Genomic DNA, 25,981 nt, shown 5'->3' on the forward strand with positions numbered 1-25,981 from the left:
CTGGTAAAGACAAAGTGACAAGACACATCATCAATCTGAAGCAGGCAGATAATAGAAATCAAGCTCATTTTAAGGTAAATAAGTGTAAAAAATATCAAGTTAACACTCATTGGTACATTGTGAGAGATTAATATTGTATTAATATTATGTTTTGATTTAAGTTAGCTGAAGAGACTCACCTGGAAGCTGTTCTTACCTGCAGCAGGATATTTAAACGTGTCTCCTTTATGACTTATTATGAGAGGCACCTGTTCATACAAACCAGACCAACAGGTCCTCTTGGTACAAACGCTACTTGGTGCTGCTTTATGCAATCATCACCATAATGTAGTGATGACTGTAAACACAGGCCTGCTGACAGCACAGAACAAATTTATAGTTTTGACACGTACAAGTCCCTGTGAGGACATGTCACGTTAGTCTTTGTCCATAAATACCACACTGAATGTAGATTTTCCTGCTCTGCAAGCTTCATAAATACTAAAGCCATAGTTGCTGGTATTTACAAGGCTTTTTAAAGAAAGTGTAGGCAAAAAAGTGAATCGTGATTTATTCAGAAACTTCAGATTTACAGGTCAGATCAGGCTGTTACAGTTTTTGTTTTAACTCTACATTCATTCTTGTATGATTAGAGGTAAAAAGAAGTGTTTCCTTTGTACATGCAGACAAAATCACAGTGGTACAGCAGTGACTGGAGTAAGCTTTATTGTGTGTAAATGTTCTTACAGTGCTGTTACTGTTTTCATGAGTATGTGAGTGTGTGTGTGACGGAAAGCATCAGGCTGTGTGGGGCTGCACCCACTTGTATGTTCCCTCATAGCGGAACCCGGCCCTCTTTACCAGATCGTCTGCTTCACTGGGACCCCGACTGTGGACACGACAAATAAATAGACAGGAGGAAGGAAAGTTATTGCTGCAGAGGATAGTGATAATATGGATTGTCTCATAAAACAGAGTTTACCTTCCGTAAGTGTAGGGAATGGGGTTTGTCTTCTCGCCTTCTATTTGGTGGAGCAGAGGGGTGAAGATCCTCCAGGCCTCCCGCAGCTCATCACTGGGACAGAAAGAGAAGCAATTCAGAACAGCTTTTAACAAAAAAAATCATAACCTTTTTATGAAACTACCTCTAAGAGCTAAAATTCTAAGCAGTGTGAATCTGAATTGCACATACACTGAACAAAAATATAAACGCAACACTTTTGTTTTTGCAACGATGCTGTCAGCATGCCAGTTTGCACGCTCCCTCAGATCTTGTCACATCTGTGGCATTGTGCTGTGTGATAAAACTGCACCTTTCAGAGTGTCCTTTTATTGTGGGCAGTCTAAGGCACACCTGTGCACTAATCATGGTGTCTAATCAGCATCTTGATATGGCACACCTGTGAGGTGGGATGGATTATCTCAGCAAAGGAGAAGTGCTCACTATCACAGATTTAGACAGATTTGTGAACAATATTTGAGAGAAATTGTGATATTGTGTATGTGGAAAAACTTTTAGATCATTGAGTTCATCTCATAAAAAATGGGAGCAAAAACAAAAGTGTTGGTTTATATTTTTGTAGAGTGTAAATATTTGGCACGAGGAGACAAGTGAGTCGATTTTTTTTTTATTGAACTTTTTTACAGTAAATAATGCTACCAACCTGCGGACAAAGTGCATCTGATTTCCACAGAAGACGTCCAGAATCAGTCTTTCATACGCATCTGGGAGCTTCACATTCTACAAACAGATGAACGCTGTTAAAACTACATACATGCTTACTTTAGGGTCAGTAATCTACAGCATCCTATAGCAAGGATTAGATGAACAACTAGTAAACATTGCAGACATTAACTGCAATTTGTCAATTTGTAAAACTATACATTTTAAATAATTTGTAGACCATGAAAAGTTGTTTTGAAAATACTAAAATGCTCACTATTCTTTTGTCATATTGTGTCTCATTTTTGTTTTCATTTTTTGTTGTTTTTTTTGTCTGAGTTTTGTCGTTTGTCTCATGTTTTTGTCGTTTTGCTTCTCGTTTTTGTCGTTTTGTATTTTTGGTCTTATTTTTTCATCTTTGTTTTGCTTTATTCATTGTTTTGTGTGGTTTTTTTGTAGTTTTGTGTTTACTTTTTGTCTTGCTTGTGTTTTTTGTCTATTTTTTTGTAGTTTTGTTCTTTTTTTTGTCATTTTTGAACTTTTCCGTCCAATTTTTTGTCTCTTTTTTCTTATGTTTTGTGTCGTTTGTCTCATATTTGTCATTGTGTCTCATTTTTGGAGTATTTTGACTTGTCTTTGTTGCTTTTTTGTCTGACTTTTGTCATTTGAATCATGAAGTCAAATAATGTACTCAGTTCCAGAGAGCTGTGACTAAAAGTTTAGTGAGAATTTATAGATACTCTGATCTGTCAGTTGTAATTTGTAAATGATAAACTGAGGGATAATGTTGTTGCAATTGAATTTATTTTTCTGAAGAAATTTCAGATTGTTTATAATATTTTGTAAAACAATAATTTTTTAATGTGAACATTTTCAGAATGTACTTTTTTTTCACTAAATCAAAGGAAACATTTGGAGATGTCCTTATTTTTAGGTTATTATGCTGTGTTTTTTCTGGTCCGGCACACTTCAGATCAAAGGATGAATTAAGTAAACATTCACACACTGACAATAAGAACTATGGAAAATGACGACATCTTTGAATGAAATGAGCCTACCTTGTATCTGCTCTTGTAGGTGAGGTCCAGCTCCGTCTCCTCTGGGCTGAAATAAACTCCAGGCCGCTTGGTCATCATCTTCAGGTAAATGGCCTCGTCTGGCTGCACCCGAACCACCAGCTCGTTCCTCTGACAGCATTCTCCGAAGATGTCTCCTGGCACGTCGGTGAACTGCAGACGAACCTCTGCTTTCCGCTCATTTAGAGCTTTACCACAGCGCAGAATGAAAGGAACTCCTGATGGAAGAGATGGATGGAGAAGAATGTCAGGGAGAAAATCAGAGGGAGGTGGTGTCACAAAATGTAAACTAAGAAAGACAAGTAAGGAACAGAGAAAGTTGGAATTATAACCTTACCGTCCCATCTTTCATTCTGGACGTAGAGCACTGCAGTGGCAAACGTTGGTGTGCAGGAGCCTTTAGGTACAGTTGGATCGTCCAGGTAACCCAACTTCGACTCCCCCTCCCCCTCAGGATCTCCGACATACTGGCCGAGCACCACATCTGACATCGTAACCGGAGCTATAGACTTCAGCACCTTCACCTACAGAACGTATAAAAACAAAAACATAGGATTGCAGTGAATTGAAAATCCTATCATTACAGACAACATAGAAACTCCTGCCATTTAATCATCAATGTTACCTTTTCATCCCTCACATCATCTGGGCTGGTGGATGCAGGTTTCTCCATTGCAACCAAACAGAGCATCTGGAGGAGGTGGTTCTGCATGACATCTCTGTATTCAATGGAAAGGACTGTAATCAGTGTGTTTCCAATAAATTATTAACAGTTTGTCACATTTATCTGAATATAACGGCTCCTACCGAATGATTCCAAAGTCATCAAAGTATCCTCCACGGCCCTGAGTGCCGAAAGGCTCCTTGAAGGTGAGGACCACACAGGCCACACTGTTCCTGTTCCATATGGGTCCGAAAATGCGATTCCCAAACCTGAAAGTGAGATAATAACGTACTTCCAGAACACAACAGAGGATGGACGGGTAATGAGAACTCCTTTAGGGTTATACCTGAATCAAAAATGGATATAATGAGCTTACCTGAGCACCATGAGGTTCTGGACCATCTCTTTCCCCAGGTAGTGATCTATGCGGTAAATCTGGTCTTCAGTGAAGAGGGAGGAAAGGTGGGCTGACAGCTCCTGTGAGCTCTGGAGGTCACGACCGAAGGGCTTCTCAACAATTACCCTGTTCCAACCTCTGCCACAAACACAGCTGGTTAGAATCACTCGATCAAACAGTGTGTTAATCATGGGCTTTCATGGACTGAACAGATACAAACTTGTGGCTCATGCATTGGTGTCTGATGTTGGCGCTGACATGGTGGTAGACGCTGGGCGGCAGAGCCAAGTAGAAGAGCCGGTTGGCGTCGGCTCCTCCAGGCAGAGATGACAGGAGGTTGTTGAGTTGGTCGAAGGAGCTGCCGTCATCATACCTGCCGCTCAGGTAGGAATTCTTACTGAAGAAGGCTGATAGACACTTGCTGTCTTCATCAGTGACCTGAAGGATAATATGGAACGATTCTTGAAAACACACTCCAAACAAACCACAATCTTACCAGGAAGAAACCTTAAACCTACTACCTTCATATGAGGCAGACATGCAGTTTTGATGTCCTCAACAGTCAGGTCAGACCGGGCAAAACCCACAAAGTATGTGTCATCTGGGAGCAGGCCATCTCTGAACAACCACCTAAACAGCAGTACAAAGTGAGCGCAGTAATGCAGAACACTTTGGTCAAGGTTCAAACTCTTCCTCATATGATATGATTACTCACCATAAAGTTGGATAGATCTTCTTTTTAGCAAGATCTCCCTGTGCAAATACCACAGATTAAAACAAAAAGATCTGATCAGGAACCTACAGAGCTAATCACTGTGACAACAAAGAATCATACGAGAGTCCAAAGACTATGTCAACTTTGAAAATAAGTGGCCACAGTAGAGTGAGCGGACCTGTTGAGTAACGTGAGATTTAAAAAAAAAAAGCCTAACCAGACGTTTTTAAGCAACTTGGAACACACCCTCCTTGCACAACCCTGAAACTTCATGTATTGATAGATGAAAAACAACTAGTTTTGGAACTTGTTCCAGGCAATAGCAGGGACAGTCAACAGGTTTTTGCTGTAAAATCATCCTCCTCTATTGGTGGTTGACAAAGGAAAAAGTAGGTGCAGCACATTTTAGTCAACGTGCTCATTCGCTGGCTTTCATGCCTCTGATTACAACACTGCAATATTGCCCAGTGAGGCTTTGTGTCACCTCTGTTGGGCCCCCGCTACTTCTAACACTCCACAAAAAATGTTAGGAATTTGATGCAAAACAAGTCAAAACAGAATAAATGCGTCCACAACTAACAAGACACCATTAAAGAGTGAACAACAGAAACTGTGACAGCTATACCTTTAAATCCCATAATTTTGTCATGCTGTAAGAATCTCAAGGTTGTACTCACAGACGCTCCCAGTACGATGAATATGTGAGTGTTGGAATGAGTTGGCTGCTCCTCTCCATAGAGCTCCTTCCTGAGCTGTCCAAACACCTCAGCACGAGTCAAAGGCTCAGTGCTCATCTTCTGGCCCATCTGCTGTCAATCCGTCCCCACAGTGACCGGTCGTTTCAGTATGGTCTATATTGCACAAATTGTGTGGTCTGTGGTGAAATTTCAGTTGTCATCCTTGCCTTGCAGAAAAACCTCAGCAACTCTGTGCTGCCATCTATTGTCACAAAGAAAAAACTGCTTTCTTGCTATTGCTTCCTTATGAATGTACAGTATATAGTATCATATCTGCTCTTTTATCTCCTATAGTCCAGCAGGTTACATGTAAAATATTCTATGCGAGAATGAAAGCTACACATTCCATCAGATCAGGTTTGGCAATCCCCTTCAATAACTGTAACTCACATTTCAGGTCTATTCAGACGAGACGAGGGCGAAGCAGTTGGCAGGAATGTCTCCTGCTCCTGAACCACTCCTCAAATGTTTCGCAAACACTAACAGGTACCTTCAACAAAGAAAGTCTTCGTGCTTTGTTGCAAACGGAGATCTTATCAGTGCATAACCTCTGGCAAAGTATTTCCCACAGGCCATAAAATAAGTCATAAACTGCATCATGAAGCAATTCCAGACTGGTGTCTTAAAGCTACCGAGGTTTCAAGTCCAAATTATTTATTTGTAGTGTCAGTAACCATGGCAAAGAGTCGGCGTAAATCATTTTTTCAGGATACAGAACATTTTGTAAATCAGTACCAACCACTGTGAGGCTAAAACGGAAGGAAAATTCTCGCACTAGTACGAGATTAGTACACGTTTACATAAAGTAGTACAAATAACCATGACAGAACAAAGAGGCTGGCTACAATTTCAATGTATTTAACCTTACAAATGGTGTTCTGCTCCTGTGGTGATAAAAAAATAAGATTTATTACGTACTATATACAAATTATTATTTATCTGACACAATCATTTTTATTTAAAAAAAACAGAAATCTCATTTTATTCTTCAGTAGTTAGATTTGTGCATGTTTTCACATTTCAACATTCACTGTCAGCAAAAAAAAAAGTCATTAATAGGTGATTTTTCAAGCTGGAGTGCAAGTCCAGTAAATCTGGTCACGGCCGTTCAGTCATTTCCATGATCAGCGCTGCCACGGTCGAGCTGCCACACCTAAACGCAAAGTCCAAACTCTGTCTGAAGATCCCAACCACCTCAAATGTTTTTCCTGAGTTTCCTCCATAAATTAATTTAAAATTGGTTAAGACCAACTTGAGGGTCTTTAACAGATATGACTGTTTGTCCTCCATCTTTGACTGCAGATTTTGCACGGCCACATGCCTCGAGCATCACGTTAAGTCCAACCGGATCGATGTTGGTTTGGCTCCTTGATGACGAGTCTGTGGGGGACGTAAGGTGCCAGAGTTCACCTGATGGGCAGACTGGGAGGTCAGCTTAAGATCCATTGCTGAAAGAGATCAGCAGTATTACAGGAGTCCATCTGAATCTGCCCTCCTCTCAGCTGTAAACATTTCCCACTGCTGGGATTCTTCAGAAGATGATCCTGGAGAGTAAAATAAGAGAGGAGAATCAAAAATGAGGCTCAAATTAATTCAATAACATGCTGTACAACACTTACATATTCCACATAGAATGGTTTAGAGAATATTATAATGTGGTAAACATCCTTATTATCCCAATAGCTTGATGAGAAGATCTCTGCTGTCGGTCTGGTGTGAACAAAGCTGCAGCCAGTATCATAGCTAGTTAGCTTGACACTAAAAACAGCTAACCAAAAAATAAAATCACCTCATCATCACCTCTAAAGCTCACTATTTAACACACTATATAGTCTTTTTTGTGTGGTTTTCTAGTAGTTTATTAGTATTTCTTGGCTGGGTGCAATATGTTTCTGGACAGCCCACTGATTTTTGAACAACTTGACAGTAACATTCAGCGCTGGAAAGCTTTTCCTTTTTTCCAAGCATTATGCAAAGCACAGCTAATTAGTTGATATATCTACCGGGCTTTGCAAAAGTTCTGTTACACTCAGTTTCATGATCTTTAGAGACGTTTACATGTCGGAGTGAAAAATTCCATTAAACTGAAAGTTCTACCTTATAGGCAGGTGTCCTTAATATACATTTTTTTCTCCGGTGAAGTTGTATCAAGATGGAAGTCAAAAGAGTTGAGATATCTGCTCTCCTTTGTGCTGAACATCAGCCAGATGACCGTCCACAGAGTTGCGGAGAGGCTAAAGAATGGTGAAGATCTTTCAGGTCTTCACCATTCTTGAAAGATCACTGAAAGATCTTCACCATTCTTCAGCCTCTCCGCGACTTTGTGGACGGTCATCCGGCTGATGTTCAGCTGCTTGGCTCTGTCAGACTTGTTGTGGCCAGCATGAAGGAGAGCAGATATCTCAACTCTTTTGACTTCCATCTTGATACAACTTCACCGGAGAAAAAAATTGTATTAAGGACACCTGCCTATAAGGTAGAACTTTCAGTTTATTTAATGGAATTTTTCACTCCGACATGTAAACATCTCTAAAAATCATGAAACCGTGTAACAGAACTTTTGCAAAGCCCGGCAGTGTCATCTATTCAGGGAGCTAATAAATGCATTTGAATAAATGCAAAACTTTTTCTGTAAATCCGGCCCCAGGTGTTCCTCACCTCTGTAAACACCCACTCCTGTTGTGGAGACACACTGGTGCCCTTCCCCTTCAGCTGGCACAGTTCAATCTTCACCGGCTCTGAGGCGTGAAGACACAGCTGCTTTCCAATGTTGTGGCGCAACTCCTTATGAGATGTATACTCAAAGTACTAGAAGACACAGTAATCCATTTAGAACTCAGTTTCTAACAAGGAAATCAAATAATTTCATATTTAACGCCACATTACTAAGTCAGAGTTGCCGCACCTGGTTGCCGCCCATGTTGTGACACTGGTACATGATCATGGGTTTACCACCCTGGTTGTTCTCTCCAACATCCAGGCAGGTATTAGAACCAGAGTTTCTAATCTTTTGCAAACATTGACACACAATAACAGTCAGATACAGCCACAGTTATGCAACACATGCCGTGTGTACACTGCTATCCACAAACTTCACTCACCGCTCCAAATTTGTCTGGGGTTAAGTCTGGAATGAAGATCTCTGGGTAGATGGTGTTTAGGTACCAGGTGAAGTTCTTGCACTGAAGCCGCTCTCTCAGCTTCAGGCGGTCAGAGATGTCTCCGTACCTATGCTGTAGCAGTGAAGGGGCAAAACTTAGGATTACACTTTCACATCAACCGGTTGCAGCAGGAAGTATGAATTCAAGTCATAAAAGCATCAGAGGAAGAGTGATTAACGGCAGTGTATCAGTTTAACATGTAAAAACTGACCTCGCTGGCCATAACAGCAGCATTCTTGTTGCGGCGATAATAGACCTTCTTATAGTCGTCCATCCAGACTTCAGCGAGGCGAACCTGGTTGCGAGTGATGACCTCTGTGCCTTTGGGGAAAGTGTGGGGGCTCTTAGTGCGGAAGACGTGGCCGACCACAGAACAAGGGAGGATCTCTAGCTGACCTCCACACTGCCACACCTGTGGATCACATATGTTACAGGTAAGAATCAAGCACTCAGTCTCTAAACTGATAATCACAAGGAGACAAATTACGTAATGTGTGGAATTGTGAAAGCAAAAGAAAGCTGACCCTGAATGACATCTCCACATTCTCACCGCCCCAGATCTCCATCTTGTCATCGTACGTTCCAATGTGTTCGAAGTACTCCTTTGAGATTGAGAAGAGACCTCCAGCAAAAGTAGGTGTTCTGAAATTATCATAGGCAGACACAAAGACTTTAGAGACTTGAATGATTCAAGATGTTCCATATGAAACCAACAAGATCCTTCTTACTTGACAGGGTAGGTTTCGTCCTTGCGCAGCTTCTTTGCATCCTCTGGGATTGGCTCCCAGCCAAAAGTCAAGCTCCAGTCAAAGTTGCCTCGGTTGAACGCTCGGCTGGTGACCACGGGTTTATGGAACTGGAAGGAGTTGAGGTCAATGGTGACGATTTCTGGACTGACCACTGCTTTCGGCTCCTCTACAATGCGGACCAACAGAGGCTCGAGCCACCCATGGAAACACTCACCTGAAAAAGGGAGAGATAACTTGATGTTTCCTTCTTACTTGCAACAACCAGTGTCAAATATCAAGTGTTATGATGGATCATAGTATGAGTATATCTAGCAGATGTACGAGTCTAACGTGAATGATGGACTGTTGGATTTTATGACTGTATTTAGCAAAATAATCCTGATTATTGTTATACAACCATAAGGAAAAAAACTACTAGAAATACAACTTTTGTTCAACTTTTTACTCCTAATCCTGACAGTGTTATGACCCAGTGAGCTACACACGGCTGCTTAAAATGGCTTCTGTGACTTGTGTATTTTTGTGTGTGTTTGCATCTCCTCACAGTGTGCATCAAGGAAGGTGAGCACTTCACCCTGAGCTTTACTGGCACCCAGAAGCCTGGCAGTGATGAGGCCCTTCCTCTCCAGCTGCCTCACAACATGGACGATCTTCAGCTGTCGCACATACTCTTCGAGGCGGCTCTTCAAGTGCTCTGCAGAGATGAAACAACATTTTCATCACATAGCTCGTGTCTGGAAAAAAATTGTCAAAGTGAAAGTGTACACTCAATACACTTTTATATCACTGTGGTCAGAGGTGTAACAGATTTCAGATTTAGAACCTGAAGTACTCAGTGATGCAGTCAGACTGGTAGTTCATGAAGCACCTCAGTGCCACATTGACAAAAAAAAGTCAAACATTCATAATGTTTATACTTTTGAGAGCAATGCCAGAAGAAGTGACAATGAAGTGGAAACTCTGCTGATAAAAATGGGTCACACTTCCCTTTAAGTGCTTTTATGACCACAAGGAACACCGCATAATTCTTATAAGTTTCAATCTGAGTGAATCAACTAACCACACCTCATGAACTCTAACGACAGAAAGCTGCTGCTTTGCTAGTCAAAGCACATGTTTAGATACAGTAGGAAACATGTACATACAGCTGAGGGTAACATTACGTTCACTTACGAGAAGAAAGCTGACTGAGGATATTTAAAGCTCAGTTAATAGGCCACTGAGCGTTATTAATAAACAACAGATGCTGGAGCCTCTGATAAGCAGTGTGTGAGACCATCTATCATCACTCCAAATCATCTTTTACTTGCTTTACTCAGGACTGATCAGGCTAATGTCAAACATTGTAGTGTGTGTATTTAATTTATCTTTTAAAACAAACTAACAATCACCTTTTTCTGTTCAAAAAGTGTCAAAAAATTTTAATTTCATCTGCACTGATCAGCATTTTAAAGTCACTGTACTTATTCCTTATGCTCTTTTGGTGCAAGGACTGAAATGATACAACACTTAAGCTATAATAGTTTGTGTTGCTTGAGGAACTGTAGTAAACCTGATCTGCATTTTAAATGATATTAGAATCATCTTTCCAGTGACTCACTACAATATGTACCAGCTCATGCAGTTTGGCATCTGAACAGAGTGTGTAAACGGTAGTGAAAGTGTGTATGAACAGAACAAACAACACACCAGTGAAGTGGTAACAGCAGTAAAAGGGGCTTATAAAAACAGCCCGATGCTGCTGCACAATAACGTATGCCGTTTTCCATAAGAGAGCAATTATCTCGTTGCATGTTAAGTCATAGCATTTACCACGGAGGGTGAAACACTTTCCTGTAAAAACATCCTGCAAAGCTGCACTCAGAGACTTGCAAGCTGGTCTCCTTCACCACAACTGCTCTGTCACATCTGCCAACTCTCACGGAGGTAGATGTGCTCTTGCAGGATCCTCTATCACTCATATAATTTAGTGTAGCCGGCCTTGTGGACATACCCTTGGTAAAACACACAGGGTCATTCTCATTAATGACGCTGCAGACCGTTACAGTGTACGTGCACATCACTCTCTTGAGCTATTTGTAAAACCCCACCTGCTCGCTGTTGTTTGACCAAGCTGCTAAAATCCCAAGCGAAGACCATTTCTAGGCCGTCCTATCAAAGCTGATGCAGTGACTGGAATGTTGCCCGAAAAACTCTGAAGGCCAGTTAAATTAATAAATTACTTATAACTTGGGCCTTAAACCATTATTGCTACCATGTACTATTTCTCCACTGAAGCATGGCATTGGAATTTCACTTCCTGCTCTGCCTGTCTGCTAAATTTTTATTTGATATTCACTTTACTGGCACACCAACAGATTAGCAGAACAACTGAGTTTATCAGTTTGTTCGTCACTCTGTTCCTGATTAAGCGACAAAATAGAACTTTCTCTTATTGTCACACACCTCTAAAGTAAACACTGTTGTAGCTTCCTGTCAAGAAGTCCTCCATGTATGCTTTTTTTATTAGTGCATGTTTAAGTTACACAGGGTTTCAGTTGAAATTAGCCAGCCAAATTTATTGCTTCTTAATGCCATTGTAATGCTATTCTCTAAAAAATTTTATGCCACGACCGTGAACTCAACAAACTACACAGGTTTGTTTTACATGAAAACTGTCCCTACATTCACCATTTCTGAATCCAGAAACCACCCCTTACCACCCATGGGCTGTATTCATTCTCTGAAATCCACGTTTTTGAGCCATTTTTGCTGGAATTTGTGTTTCTCCATTTCCCAGTTCTCCTCCGCCTGGTCCAGCCTGCCGGCCACTTTAAAAATATGCAGCGTTTGGCAATTGTACCCGACCAGCCGGAACAATTATCGCAATTCTTCGACATGTTTACGAAGATGCACATATCTGACGAATTGCAGTCTATAACTAGAGAAGCACTCGGAGAGCGCAGACCTCCGCCATGCCTGGCGGCCATCTCTCAATTGTCCTTCGACCTTCAAAAAAATCCTGGATCCAGAAAGTGATCCGGATTACCTCCAAAATCTAATCGATTGTTACTTTTGCTCTTCCGGACATCCTGTAAAAATTTGGTGAAAATCCGTCCATGACTTCTTGAGTTATGCTGTTAACAGACAAACAAACAAACAAACAGACAGACAGACAGACAGACAGACAGAGAGACAGACTCCGGTGATTACATAACCTCCTGGCGGAGGTAATTATATACTATTATTGTCAAATATTTTTCTTGAAAACTGCAGCAAGAATTTTTAATGCCACTGAGAATCAAATGTAATGATTTTTAATGCCATTTAAGGCCTTCATTTTTGCAGAATCAACTTAATGACTATTCATACTTTTTAATGCCCTGCAGAAACCCTGTTATATCATACCTGCTGTACTGGCATCATCTACCAAGATGATCTCTTTCAGCAGGATAGCAGGAGATGTGTGCAGGACGCTGTGCACCGTCCTGAGGAGTGTGGACCAAGCCTCGTTGTGGAAGACTATAATGACACTGGTTGTAGGCAGAGGAGGACAGCGACGAAACTTCCTTTCCACGCACCTGGGCGAGGCAGGTGCCATCAAAATACACAGAGAGACAAAGAGGTGAGTGAGACAGAAGGTGTATCTGATGAAACAAAAGTCACAGAAGATCCTGGGGTGCTACGTATAATGGGCCATTGTGTGCAGGCATTCAAGATCTGCTAACAAACATTTTAACTAGCTCAATGTGTGGCTCTCGTTAACAATCGGCTCATTTTCAAAGCCACTGGTAAACAGTGAAAGGGGAAATATCTCATATCCTATTAGAGTGTAAAAGCTATCAAGGTGGACAAATATTTACAGAGAATGGAAGCATTTACAACAAAGACAATGTTTCAGTTTCAATTATCAGGATACTCAACACTGTGCAAACTATACTCCGTTTCAGTGGTAACAATCATATCAGGCTTTTTAACTCAATCATTTTCAGGAAAACAGTTTGCAAATAATTAACTTCATTGATCCCAGCTAAGGAGCAGGGTTGTATCTGACCTGTGCACGTCAGCACACTTGTTGGTAAAAGAGTGATCAGTTCACACTCAGACAGATAATTCTGACAACATGCTCTTACTCCGGAGGCCTCGTGTCATCCCCGAGACTTCGGCTGAGCGAGATCCGGTCACTGGCAAACTGGTTGAAACAATGCCGTGTCATGCCCTCCTCCTTCTCCTTCTCCTCCGCTGGGCTCAAGTGGTCTGTCTGAAAGGCCATCCCATCAGCTCCGGGGGCTTGGGCGTCCTGAGGAGGTCTCTCCAGGTAAGGTTTGAGCTGAGCCTGAGTGTAAAATCCAGCAGGGCAGTTTTCGTCTTCTGTGGGCTGTTCCTGTACCGGTGGCTGCTCTGGGGCTCCGATCTGGAAGCCGATGTTGTGGACAGCGTCTCGGACCATGACCATCATCTGGTCCTTCTTGTTCACCAGCTCCTGCAGCCAGGGGTCCCCAGCAGATGAGGTGCCAACGTCCCTCTGGAGAACCACCAGGGCCACCAAGAAGATAGTCCCCCCAAGGAGCACCAGTTTAAGTGGGGACATACGCCGGCGTGGAAACAGACGCATGTTTCCGTGTGGGTGTTACACCTAAAGGCTGCTAAACAGAAAAAAAAGAGAGAGATTACAACAGAATGAAAGCTGGCTCCCTGTTGACTGGCCTCAGGGTTTTAAGCTAACTTCAACAAACTCTTTACTCAAAACACACTCCTCTGTAACCCTTACCTGCTATCACTTGCTATTCCTGCAGTAAAAAGAGAAGACGAGCAAGAGCAAAATCCCACAAACCGGTTTGTGCGTCTCCTAAAGTGTCATAGCAGCTGGCAAATTAGCCAAGCTCACTCCTCCCTCTCCTTCTCTTCAGGAAACAGCCCCAGAGGGCGGGTGCAGCGAACAAACACACCACACCTTTCAGTAAACACCTGAATTCACCTGCTCTGGACACAGTCCACCAGGACCCACGTGGCAGCAGGTGAGCTGCCGGCGCAACCTGCAGCTCCAACGCCAGCCGATAAGTGACGCACAACGCGGCGCTTAGACACCTGCACTCAAAGACACATCACCTTTACTGATAAGCTGTCATCTACTGCAGGAAGTCGAGGTTGCAACATGGAGTACAGACAACTTCACCCGGACCTGGCACAATGGGAGGCTGTATTTCCTGCTTTGTGAAACAGGATATCGCTGCAATGTAGGACATCTGTGTGTCCTTAGGTGATCACTGTAAAGAGACTCACTCTTACTTGGTCATAATTAATTTACTTAATTCTCAGGCCAGCCGACTTCATAATTGATTCAAGAGGACACTCTTTTGGTGTTCCAGAGAGAGCAAACAACCACAGGCCACTGTGAGTGTCTCTAATGGGAAACCACAGTCATAAGGAAGAAGGAGGAGGAGGAATGAAAAACATTGAATCACACAATATTAGGGAGACTACTACTGATTATTTCCATTGTGGATTTATCTCTGGGTTATTTTCTTGATTTGCATTTGTGTAATTGTTTGGTTTAATAAAAGTCAGAAAATGGGGCAAAATGTTTGATTAGTGTTTTCCAACCCCAAAACATTAGTGCCATAGTAGTAAATAAATCAGAAAATATTATAATTTAATAATCTGATATCAGAGAATTTTGCCTTTTTAAATACTATACCTTTAAATCGATTACAGAAATAGTTGGTGATTAATTCAATAGTTGACAACTAATTGATTAACTCGTCAGTTACTGTACATCATTGCCAAAACAAAGTCAATATGTGAGTCTGTGCTTTTGAATTTAATGTCAGAATATCTATATGTGTCATCATGATGAATGAATTTTATCAGGAATGCATGAGATCAGGATAATTACAGGTTAGCATCTACAGTTTGGAATAGCAAGTAGCACCAGTAGAACTAGTAATATGATGAGGAAATAAAAATGCCAAGGAGGCCTTTAGTTGAACACATTACAGCAAAATGAAAGAGGAAGAGCCGCAAACATCCTGCTTTCACTGAGTCTTCATGAGGCCATTCACAGCTTTAAACACCACACGAGGAAACAATGTACTACCTTAGTAGAAATCACGAATTAAGTTGGCGAAGACAATCTGACATTAAGCGTCACAAATAACACCAAGGTGTACAGTACCATAATAGTTTATGATTTGTGCTCTCAAAAAATATCGCCTCTTACCTTAAACTGAGACGCAATTGTCACCCACTTTCACCTGCCTCAGTACCGGACTCGGTGTTTCTGTGTGAAGCCGACAAATGTTCCGGGCTCTTCTTGGAAGTTGTCAAGCTGGAGCAGAGAGCGCTGCCGACTGTTGTGCTTTCGGAGCGAACAGGTGCCATTAGTTGGAATAATTAGTATGAGCGAGTCCCCTGCTGGCCGCGCGCCTCCCCAGCTCAGCTCCGCGCGCATCTTTGTTTCTCTCTTAAAAAAAAAAAAGGAAACAGAGCTCGCGCCCCTGTATTGACAGTTTCACGCACGTGGGAGAACGCAACATAAAACATGTGACACACACACATGCACAAATAAAAGACAAAAACTGTAAAATAGATAATCCAAAGCGAACTCCGTGGCCACTTTATGAGAAACTCCGTGATTCAATAACACATAAAATGTTGTTGGAAAGGTATATTTTCAGTAAATTCTTACATTTGGTTTTTACTGGATTGCACTATGCTGAGAGGAGAGCATTCCAGATGATCACCATAGACAATTTTTCAGACCTTAACCCAGTCCTGAACAAAGGTTTGCACATATTTTTTTCATACAATGTATGTCATGGGAGTCTTGAGTTTCCAATCACTGAATCATGACAGAGTCACTGAAAACCATGAGTCTTTGTCACAAGAAACAGTTATTCACTTTGGTTCTTCTATGGATTTATTATAAGGTCTTCTGGAAAAAAAAAAAATCTCTTGGGTCAAAAATATACATACCGTGATTAAACTGCATATTCCATCTAATGCCAATTGCCCTGTCTCTATTGTTTTTATTGTTTTTAATGTGTGCTGTGTATGTACAGGAATGTTTTTGTATGGTGTCATTGAGTGGCAAGAAAGGCACCTTCAAATAAAATGTATTATTATTTTTATTGAATTCTCAGTTTTAGTGATGTAAAAAGCTGTGTTAATCAAATTTTCTAAGTGTTGTAAACTTCAACTTCTTGTGAATGACTATGATCGACTACCGTTGGTGACTCCTCTGAGCCAATTTAAATAGGGCCTGTTTGATACTTATTAAACTCTGCCACAAGAAGTCAGGAAAGGCACACAGACTAAATTTAAAGCAACTTTGGAGATCAGAATTAATCCAAGGAAGCCTTTCCTCTAGAAGCAACACCTTAAGGCTTGACCGTTGCTGGTCACATGGACAAAGAAAAAGCCCTCTAAAGGAAAGTTCCACGGCCAGATTAACCAAAAAAATGAGTTATTTGGAGATAACAATCAAATATATGTTTGTAGGAGAGAAGGTGAGGCCCTCAACCCAAAGAACGACAAATCTACCATTAAGCATGGTGGTGGCGGTATCATGCTCTTTGGCTTGCAGTAGAACTACTGTTTTACACAAAGTAAATACAATAACGAAAAATGAGGATTATCTCCACATTGTTTGGAAAAGGAAGGAAGTCTTGGACACAGTTGGATGTTCCAAATAGACAATGACCCCAAACACAAATCAGAACTGGTAAAGAAGTGGCTAAATCAGGCTACAATTAGTGTTTGAGACTAATCTGACCAACACCCTGATTTAAACCCAATCAAGAAACTGTTGGCTATGAAGAAGAGACAAGTTTGTGTAAGAAAGCCAACAAATTTAGTTTAACAGCACTAATTCTGCAAAGAGGAATAATCAAAGATACAAGCAGAAGCTTGTGGACAGCTACTAAAAGCACCTACTTGAGGTAAAAAAAAAGTCTACGGAGAATTTAAACCTAATGTAAGCATTGTTGTACCTATATTTTTGGCATTTTTGCAGAAGATCTTTAATATATCTTTTTGACAAAGATGCATGGGTTTCAACAATTCCATCATAGAAAATTCAGTTACATGAGTCATCAGAAACTAAAGACCACCATGATATGACAAGTTCATGCTAACTTTTGTTCATGACTAAAAATGACACCTGTGTATGAAAACATTATAGGGGTCATAAAAGTCCACTTAAAGGATGAACAGTAGTGTCGGGTTGCATCAGACTGTGCAAGAAGTACCTGTAGAAGTGGCCATTGATTGTACTTTATGTGTCGCTGTGTCATGAATCTATTATAGTAGCATTAGTGTTTTTCATCAGGGATTAGGAGGAATTTATGTCACTTAATTAATGTTCAGCATAGAGTGTTGTAAGTGAACATTACCTCTACCTCGACAGAAATTCATTATTCATATGCAAGCAATTAAATACTCTCTCCCGTATCGTCCTCTTGAAACTATAGACTGATTTATGCAGAAAAGGAGATGGAAGCATCTCTCAGGTTACTGTCACAGGGAGGAATCTTGATTGCGTGGTGCTGATTGACACGAGAGCTAAATTAAAGCTAACAAACAGAACACCGCGAAACAGGCTAAAACTACATTGTGAAGTAAGCAGTCGACTCATTTTGTCTTTGTTCAAGAAAGAACGTCAAATGAAACAAATACAATAAATTCAAAGAAAAAATCAGTAATTTTTTTCTAATTCTTATCCAAGGGGAATTCAAATCAGTCATTGCACTAGTTGTTAAACTGCCACTTCTTTTTAAAAGGAAAATGCAACAGTGTTTCGTTGACCTTTCATTTTAAGGACAGAGAAAGACCAACGAAAGTGAGAAGCTTTTTTTGCAGCCTATTAAGGCAGCGTTTTTGGACTCCAACAGAAAAATGAGCATATATTACCACAGAGTGTAAAGCTTCAGGAAACAACAGTTCAGCTTCTTCATCAGTTCCAAAGGCAACATAAAGACTAGTATTCTTCAGTAGTCTCATTGTGGACAGAAAAACTCAATACATACATTCATCCAGTGGCGGCTGGTGAAAAAAATCTTGGTGGGGCTGGTGTGCCAACAGATCGAGCATAAGCATTCAAATGAACAGTTGGAAAATGACTACAGGTCCACAATAATAATTTAATTTCAGTTTCCAGTTTCACAGAAGAAGTAACAATTTACAGACATATTAGACGTTATGCTATCAATGTGGGTTCAGTTATTTTTGAAGAGAGAATGAAAGAGAACATTTCCTATAAAAATGTAACATAAAGAATTGAGAACCAACCAACCAACCCACAACTATATGATTATTACATACTGCCCATTGAATGTAAAATAAACTTAAAAGACACTCTGTCTCTGCTCCTGTGAGTCTCTGTTCCTGTGTGTCTATTTTTCTGTGCGCATGTGTTTGTCTCTCTCTAGGTTTTATTTATACAAGAATCTTCTCCCTCCTCTTTTCCTCCCGATATAGGACGGAGTCTGGGAGTCGCACTACGAAAAAAAACTATCGCTGGCTCCTCAAGTAGCTCTAGCGATCATAAACGTTCACGCTTTTTACGTAGCAGTTGGGGCGACATTTCCAGCGCCCCATCGGCGTTAAATTTGGTGACGCCGATAGGCCAATTATCAGTAATTTTCCCCTAGCAATCATAACCTGATTGGCTATTTAGCTGCAGGTCAGGGGCACTTTGCCGAGCGCCCCGTGGGAGAATGCCATACCGTAGTTCGGCCGAAATTCGGTTGTCGGTTGGTGTTAATGTTGTTTAAATGATTTAAAATACATGTAGGCACACACATACTATTAAGTAAAACTGAAGCTGATTAAAAAAAATTAAAATTAAAATTAAAAAAAATCCCCTCCACAGCTGATGGGGCGGAGCCCCAGCGCCCCCTATGGGCCAGCCGCCACTGCGATCTGATTACTGTTTCAAACTAATTTTGGGGGGTTACAAACCTCCATGTGAAAAACACAAAACAGGGTTGAATACTGTAGTGTAGAGTTGTGAATATTGGTCCGTGAAGTATGCAGACTGCATCATCTCAAGGCAATACAGACATGAGCAGATTGAGAATTTCTGCACACACTTAATCCTGAAGCTGTCAGGTAACCAGTTTACTTTGACATTTCCTTACACAATGCAAAAAAACCACACACATTTCATAGGCTTTTGCTTATTTCAGTTGGAATGAAATCAGTCAGAATCACAGTCCAGTAAAAGGCGCAGCAGACATAATTCTCTTCAAATGATCATTTTGACACACACAAAAAAAAGAAAATAAATCAGGAATGGACACACAACTCCGATGAATAATATAATACATGCCTTGCAGCAACCAGTTTGGCAAGAAAGCATTGTCATACAGTATTGTAAAAACCTCACAGTGAAAAATTACAGTATGCCCCTTTATAGGTAAAGATCAGCATTCTCACACACACACACACACACACACACACACACACACACACACACACACACACACACACACACACACACACACACACACACACACACACACACACACACACACACACACACACACACACACACACACACACACACTTTCACAATCTCTTCTGTTCTGCATTTCGAATGCAACTGCCCTTCCTTCATTTCATACTTCTCGTTTTTTGGCTCGAACCAAAAATACATTGCAGGGAGCGAGTGTTCAGTCGTACATCTGAGTAAAACCACAAACAGCCTCAAGTCCAGACTGCAGATAATCACAGACTGGAAGAAACAAAGAAGGCCCTGATAAGAAACACAGAGGTCCAAGCAAAAGTTGTTGTGTTTTTATTTGCATTGTGTTCATACGTGTGCATGTGCGTTTCCTTCATTAGTAAGTCCACAAAAAAACAACAAAAAAAGTGTTCATCCCTGTCAGTGACAGTGACGTTTCCGTGGCCTTTTTCTCTCAAAAGATGAATAAATTACTTAAGGTTACCGTACATTTGAGCAGAATCGTTAGTGTGTGTTTCATATCAAACATTTGTTCTTTGGTTATTTGTCATCCTTCATGTTGTCCTTGCATATTTTCTTTAACGAAACGTAGTTTTTGCTTTTCACGAAAAATAAATAATGATTCCACATGAAATACTTGTACTATTGCTCATAAACACAAGCAATGCCACTTCCGTCCTAAGGCAACTGGGCTTCATTATCTCTCGGGCAGCTTGGGGAGGTGGGGTAGCCTTCAAACATGACCGACGGCCGACACATGTGCATCTGGAGCCTGTCCTCAAACAAAAAACGACCACATAGGTCGTCTGTACATGCCAGTATTACGACCCAGTGTTACGTTTTGACTATGCGACCTCTAGCGGTTGAGTAAATATCGACACTCTGGAGTCGCAGGTGAAACGTCATCATGAACAAACTTTTATCTAACACTATCCCTGTCCCTATCTCTAACCCTAACCTTAACCATAACCCTAAAAACGTGTTGGGAAAGTGAGAAAAAAGCCGTTTTGCGACGGAAAAGCCGTTTTGCGAATTAAATCCCGTAATGCGTTCGTTTTCCCCGTAGGGGCGCAAACGTTCATACGACCGCATAGGTCGTATTCCGGTGCACGGTGAAAACGACCGATGCGTCGTATTCCGGTGCACGGTGAAAACGACCGATGCGGTCGTATGAATTGGAGGACTTGTTGTGTTGGCATCTGAGTTGGTGACGTGAACATACGCGTCTCCGTCGGCCGTCTCCTGTCCCCGGTGTGTTTTCACCGAGCTATGGGTGCTCATCGCCTCATCGAGCTGACCACTCAGTCTCTCTGCAGTGTCCGCCTCATCAGTGCAGGGGGAGTCAGTCTGCGGTCGGCCGGTCCGTCGCTAACTGCCCGGGGGGCCGCTGGTGAGGAAGTAAGTGGTCATCTCGCCCTTTCCCTTCACCTTGACAAGACCTCGACAGTCCAGCTGGTATCCGTTGTTGGCCAACACGTGGTACAAGTCCGTGGTCACCTAAGAGAGGATGCCGACATTTGACACTCAGGATATGAGACATTCAACCCTTCCAGAGAGAAACAGTGTCAGTCCCAGTTTCACACCGAATAATCTCCCTAAAGCACCGTGATGAAGGCAGAACGTAAACAGAGGAAGATAATGTGTAGAAGAGAATGTTTAAAAAGTAGTGAAATGTGTATAAAAATAGAGTCTGCATCATCCATTATCTCCATTATCTATACACGGCTTAATCCTCGTTAGGGTCGCAAATGGGCTGGAGTCTAACTGAGCTGACTCAGGGTGAAGGACACCTGGACCGGTCACCAGTCTATCACAGGGCTACACACAGAGACAAACAACAGCACTCACATTCACATCTACGGACAATTTAGAGTTAACAATTAACCTCAGCATGTGTTTAGACTGTGGGAGGAAGCCAGAGTACCTGGAGAAAACTCACAATACACAGGGAGAACATGCAAACTCCATGCAAGAAGATCCTGGCAAAGCTGGGATGCGAACCGGGAATCTTCTGGCTGCAAGGCGAAAGTACTAACCACCAAGCCACTGTGCTGCATCTGCAACAGTATTTATCTATCTGGGTCAAACCAGCAGTTCCTGACAGTTCAACTGACAGAAAATTAATGAAGCTTTGATTATAAAATCATTATCAAAATGTAACACTAAATGTGATCATTTGTTGCTTTTCTTTGTTTTGCATAATTTTCCAAACTCGTGCATGCTATTTGAAGATGTCTCCTAGACCATCATCCTTGGAACATGTCTATTAGAAAAGTGCAATGGCCACTTTTCACCAATTTTTCACAATATTTAGACCTGAAATATGACTTAGCAAACAAGTAACTCAGAAAATTCAACAGCAACTATGAGAATTTTCCATCATATTTCATACATCTCCACCTCGGACGTGTCTCTTGTATTATTTTGAACTGAATATGCTCAGTTTTGGGCATTTACTTAATTTCTACTTCATGGACTTCATACATATATTCCGTGTTGGTGGCAACAAATGGACAAACACACATTACTGTCATCACATTACAATTGTCTGTAACACAATTATACAATGAGTTACTGTTAATAAATTCACACAATCACGTTACATTACAAGTGCTCTGTGGGCTGATTTCCACCCACTTTGCAGTTAGTGAAACTGGTGGTTTTTTGTATTTTAGAAAGTACTAATAGTGATTTTAGTGGTAACATTTTATTTAAAAGTACAAAAGAAAAATCTTGTACATGTCCTCTCTATTAGGAGAGGGATTCTCGTCAACATAGGGACACATGTAAGGTTTAAGCAGTGGTGGGCCGTCAGGGCCTGCAAGGCCTTCTCGGCTGGCCTAAAAAAATATCTGAATCACAGACTGATGTTAATTATATTTTGTTCATGAATACTTATTAAATAATTCAAAATTGTCTGTCCACTTCCTTTCATCGCTTTTCCCCTGGCTGTGCTGCTTCTAGAGGTGTATTTTCATATTAAAGCATTTAACCAATCACATTTCAGCCATGAATTTGTTGCCAGGCAGAGTGAAAGTCAAAGAAATCTGTCTGGAGCACAGACTGTATATAAATATATATACAGTCTATGGTTTGGAGGCCTTCCATCAAAAAAATAAGTGTCGATTAAACTGTTGCTTCAACCAATTAGATTTTGCGTTGGCGACACCAAGGTACGGGGCCACCGTACCAAGGCCCTCTAACAGGCGTACGGTGACGTCAGCGTACTCATACCCTTTGATTGGATACCCAGAGAGTTTACTAGCAACAGCGAGCAAGCTGCTCGAACAGAAATATAGTTGTGTTTATTTAATAGCCGTTTTGTCAACCCACAATGGTTGAAGGAGGAGAAGAAATGGGTTTGGCTGCAGATTTATTGTCAAAGCCATTTTCAAGACGGTCTTTTTAAGAAAAGCTGGACATCGTCAAGAAAGGTCGGGGAATTCCGAAGCTAGAGCCTGTCACAAACAGGAAACCGCTTCATATATTTAATGGCATTGTTGAGTATTCAGACGTGGTCTTTTCAGTACTACATGACACAAAACTGGATGTACAGTTTTGTCTGGCTAGGGTAAAGGAGTTTTGTGACACCGTTGAGCGAGAGAGAAGCCGATACGAGGAACTCTACAAGGTCCCTGAACGCACCGCAAACGTTCCGAGCGCACGCAGAGGTCAAGCGCAAGATCGTGGCGCGCACTACCACCAACTCCACGGCAGGATTCTGGACAGTATTATTTTTCAGACGACCATGAAAAACTGATGTTTGTCACCCTCCTCGACCCCCAGAAGTTTCTGGAATACAAGAGAAATTTCCCGCATGCAGCCTTCTCCAGCTTACCACAGAGCCACGGAACACTTTACCATCGGTCTCGGCTAAAACCAGAACTGACTGTAATGTATGCCATGGATGATTTTGCAGGAAAATCTCCCACTGATCTCCTGGACTTCCTTCAGCAGAAAAATCTGAGTGAGGGCATGGGGCAGCTGTACACATTTGTGTTTGGCGGTGACCATCCCTGTGTCCACTGCTTCTGTCCAGCGGACATTTTCAGCACTAAAACGAATTAAAACTTGTTCCAGGGAGGATGGATTTTGTGTCCAAATAATCAGAATTTTTGGTGAGTAAACCTATTTGCTATAAAGAAATGCTATTTCCCGAAATATTATTGCAATTTTATGAGGTCATTATGGATGTTTTTTAATGTGTGTCGCAGCTGTAGCATTTATTGTGGCTACACGAGTTATCTATCGGCGATTCAACGGTTCTTTATACTGCATTTCTGCATAATTAGATGGTTTGTATAGCCATAACATAGTTATTGTGGTGTGAATTGATTCAGATGGAGCACTATTGAATACCTAGGTGTGAAATGCACGCCCCCACCCCACCCACAAACTGGGTTTTAGGTTATATTATTAGCTGGCAATTTTGTGATAGTACTCCTAATGCTATACTGCAGATGAACGCTAAATAAATGTAATGAGGAGTGTAACCAACTGCTTTCTACAGATTACAAATAAGCACAGTATTTTTAAAATAATGACCACAACACCGTTCATAATCTATTGTTTACCTAAAAGTCATCAAAAGATTAATTCACAATAGAAATACTGAATATTTGCACTGTTTCTGCTTTGTGTTGCTGAAGGTATTTTGATTTGCAGTAACACACAGTGTACAACAGATGGAAGCACTGTTCTATTCTTCCATGCTTTTGATTTAGGAGCAGCTTCACAGCATGTGGGCTGTTAAACATTTCACAATAAGTGTCAACATCTGCTATATGAATCTATGAATAAAATTGAGCTTCTCTCAGGAACATGTGACGATCTTTCACCACTGAGGATGATAATATTGTGGTAGTTGTGTGGCCTCTGAGGGAATTCAAATTTAGCTTTCTGTCCTTCCCCAGAGGGACATTAGAGCCTGATGTCTGTTAGATAACAGCCTGTCCAGCGCTGACACCGATTCTTGCTCAAAGGCACTTCTGCAGATGTCTGAGCGTAAATCCTGAAAGTGAAGGACTGTGCAGTGATTGGATCTGTAGTATAAGCTTCCTTTCAGATACCACAAACTAGACTTTATGTGCTTTGGAGTAATAAACACCTGACAACCACAGGAAATGTGCAGAAGTTGTTTTCACAGTGACTTGGGCATAAAAGAACATGAATGGAACATAAGGGGCAAAAACGTTCATGTTGAGTAACCAGTGATAACAGCGTTATGACTAATTTCACAAGAAACTGGATTCATATTCTGAGCTGGCTGACTCATTTAGCAAAAACTGAATATGGCAAATATTTCTGATGAACATGAAGTCAAAAACTGCCGATCCTCTGCTGATAAGACCTCAGCACATTTGCAGTACCTGGATGTAGTCTGGTACTCCTGTGCTGTCCATCCGGCTGGCCACGTTGACTGTATTCCCCCAGATGTCGTACTGAGGTTTTCTGGCTCCAATCACACCTGCTACCACCGGCCCCATGTTCAACCCTGAGAACAAACCACCTGACTGTGAGCCATCACATTAGTTACACCAGTTTATCTGAATATTAATGCTGCTTCAGAGGAGGAGGATTACTGCTGTCTGACCCAACAGAAGCCTATCCGAAGAAGATTTATCAGATAGCGTTTCAAGCTCAACTTCCACTACCTCCCACGCTTACCTATCTTCATCTGGAAGTTGTTGAAGGAGTGCTCGTTGATGTATTTCATCTGCTCTCTAAGCCTCATGGCGTAGTCGGCCAAAGCCAGGATGTGTGAGCGGCCCTCTCTGTCGTAGGTGGAGTCGTTGAGACCGGAGGCGGCCATGTAGGTGGAGCCGATGGTTTTGATTTTCTCCAGCTGACAGAACCTCTCCTCGCCGATGATCTGGGGAGAAGTAATCAAAAAGAGATAAGCAGCACGTCGGCTACAGGTCAGCAGAGATGCTAAGTGACAAAATAACACAAACAAGAAGATGAATAATGATTCACTTCCATGGTGCACACCTTATCCAATCCCCTATATTAATTGGAGTTACATTACTAATCTGTATCTGAACTCACCTCGTCAAAGTCAGCGATGATCTCATTGAGCAGCCTGAGACATTCCACGCCTTCGTTGTTGGCCTCCAGCTCGACGTAAAACTCTGAAAAGTTGCTGATGGACCCGAACATGACGGCGACGCACTCACATGACTGGTAGTACAGCTCGTCATTCCGACGCTCGCGTGCGAGGAAGTGGGCAGCTACGTCTTTGGGCAGGATGTTGTGGAGAAGGCGGCGGTTGTACGCCTGCAGCTCCTCCATCTTTTCCTTCTCTTCTGTGGCCTTATGGGAGGAACAGCAAGAGTCACATCATCATCATCAGGTGACTGGATTCCTTCAGAACTCACAGCTGCTGCTATGGGACCG

General features: G+C 41.6%; 4 protein-coding genes across 5 annotated transcripts in view; all 4 read right to left on the reverse strand.

Moving 5' to 3' along the window:
• Positions 1-526: 526 nt before the first annotated feature.
• Positions 527-5,362, reverse strand: LOC110958598 (glucose-6-phosphate 1-dehydrogenase-like). The gene is made up of 12 exons (XM_022205205.2): positions 5,172-5,362; positions 4,495-4,532; positions 4,301-4,409; positions 4,000-4,217; positions 3,759-3,917; positions 3,526-3,651; positions 3,344-3,437; positions 3,056-3,242; positions 2,701-2,936; positions 1,644-1,720; positions 962-1,054; positions 527-868 (listed from the first exon to the last, which is right to left on the reverse strand). Exons 1-12 carry the CDS (start codon positions 5,298-5,300, stop codon positions 778-780), a joined length of 1,557 nt encoding a protein of 518 aa, XP_022060897.2. The 5' UTR covers positions 5,301-5,362; the 3' UTR covers positions 527-777.
• Positions 5,363-5,868: 506 nt separating this feature from the next.
• The window catches only part of LOC110946265 (polypeptide N-acetylgalactosaminyltransferase 6-like), a 35,186-nt gene continuing 15,073 nt past the window's right edge, over positions 5,869-25,981 (reverse strand). The window contains exons 1-11 of one of the 2 annotated variants that reach the window (XM_051949138.1): positions 15,341-15,570; positions 13,254-13,766; positions 12,529-12,701; positions 9,686-9,835; positions 9,121-9,355; positions 8,917-9,034; positions 8,604-8,804; positions 8,333-8,464; positions 8,137-8,238; positions 7,890-8,039; positions 5,869-6,775 (exon numbers count right to left, since the gene is read on the reverse strand). In XM_051949138.1, coding sequence (XP_051805098.1) covers positions 6,662-6,775; positions 7,890-8,039; positions 8,137-8,238; positions 8,333-8,464; positions 8,604-8,804; positions 8,917-9,034; positions 9,121-9,355; positions 9,686-9,835; positions 12,529-12,701; positions 13,254-13,735 — 1,857 coding nt within the window. In that variant the 5' untranslated portion in view covers positions 13,736-13,766; positions 15,341-15,570 and the 3' untranslated portion in view covers positions 5,869-6,661. Of the gene's footprint in view, positions 6,776-7,889; positions 8,040-8,136; positions 8,239-8,332; positions 8,465-8,603; positions 8,805-8,916; positions 9,035-9,120; positions 9,356-9,685; positions 9,836-12,528; positions 12,702-13,253; positions 13,767-15,340; positions 15,571-25,981 lie in introns of those variants that run through there. The other variant, XM_051949139.1, reaches the window with a different exon arrangement.
• Positions 5,869-25,981, reverse strand: part of LOC110958611 (polypeptide N-acetylgalactosaminyltransferase 6-like) — a 35,186-nt gene continuing 15,073 nt past the window's right edge. Inside the window, exon 12 of the transcript XR_007942369.1 lies at positions 5,869-6,384. The gene's annotated coding sequence lies outside the window, so the exon portion shown is untranslated. The remainder of the gene's footprint in view (positions 6,385-25,981) is intronic.
• On the reverse strand, positions 19,896-25,891 carry LOC127534313 (adenylate cyclase type 6). The gene is made up of 4 exons (XM_051949142.1): positions 25,634-25,891; positions 25,253-25,457; positions 24,955-25,079; positions 19,896-21,082 (listed from the first exon to the last, which is right to left on the reverse strand). The coding sequence occupies exons 1-4, from the start codon at positions 25,874-25,876 to the stop codon at positions 20,954-20,956; spliced, it is 702 nt and encodes a 233-aa protein (XP_051805102.1). The 5' UTR covers positions 25,877-25,891; the 3' UTR covers positions 19,896-20,953.

Source organism: Acanthochromis polyacanthus, chromosome 6 (genome assembly GCF_021347895.1).
Source record: "Acanthochromis polyacanthus isolate Apoly-LR-REF ecotype Palm Island chromosome 6, KAUST_Apoly_ChrSc, whole genome shotgun sequence".
NCBI classification, from domain to species: Eukaryota; Metazoa; Chordata; class Actinopteri; family Pomacentridae; genus Acanthochromis; species Acanthochromis polyacanthus.

Excerpts from the sequence above, each read along its gene's own strand:
- LOC110958598 (XM_022205205.2), bottom strand. The coding sequence starts at position 5,300 with ATGGGCCAGAAGATGAGCACTGAGCCTTTGACTCGTGCTGAGGTGTTT. Across the intron at positions 3,652-3,758 it reads CAGAACCTCATGGTGCTCAG|GTTTGGGAATCGCATTTTCG; the intron begins GTAAGCTCATTA and ends TCTCACTTTCAG. Across the intron at positions 869-961 it reads ATTCCCTACACTTACGGAAG|TCGGGGTCCCAGTGAAGCAG; the intron begins GTAAACTCTGTT and ends TCGTGTCCACAG.
- LOC127534313 (XM_051949142.1), bottom strand. The coding sequence starts at position 25,876 with ATGGAGGAGCTGCAGGCGTACAACCGCCGCCTTCTCCACAACATCCTG. Across the intron at positions 25,458-25,633 it reads TCATCGCTGACTTTGACGAG|ATCATCGGCGAGGAGAGGTT; the intron begins GTGAGTTCAGAT and ends ACTTCTCCCCAG. Across the intron at positions 21,083-24,954 it reads GAGTACCAGACTACATCCAG|GTGACCACGGACTTGTACCA; the intron begins GTACTGCAAATG and ends ATCCTCTCTTAG.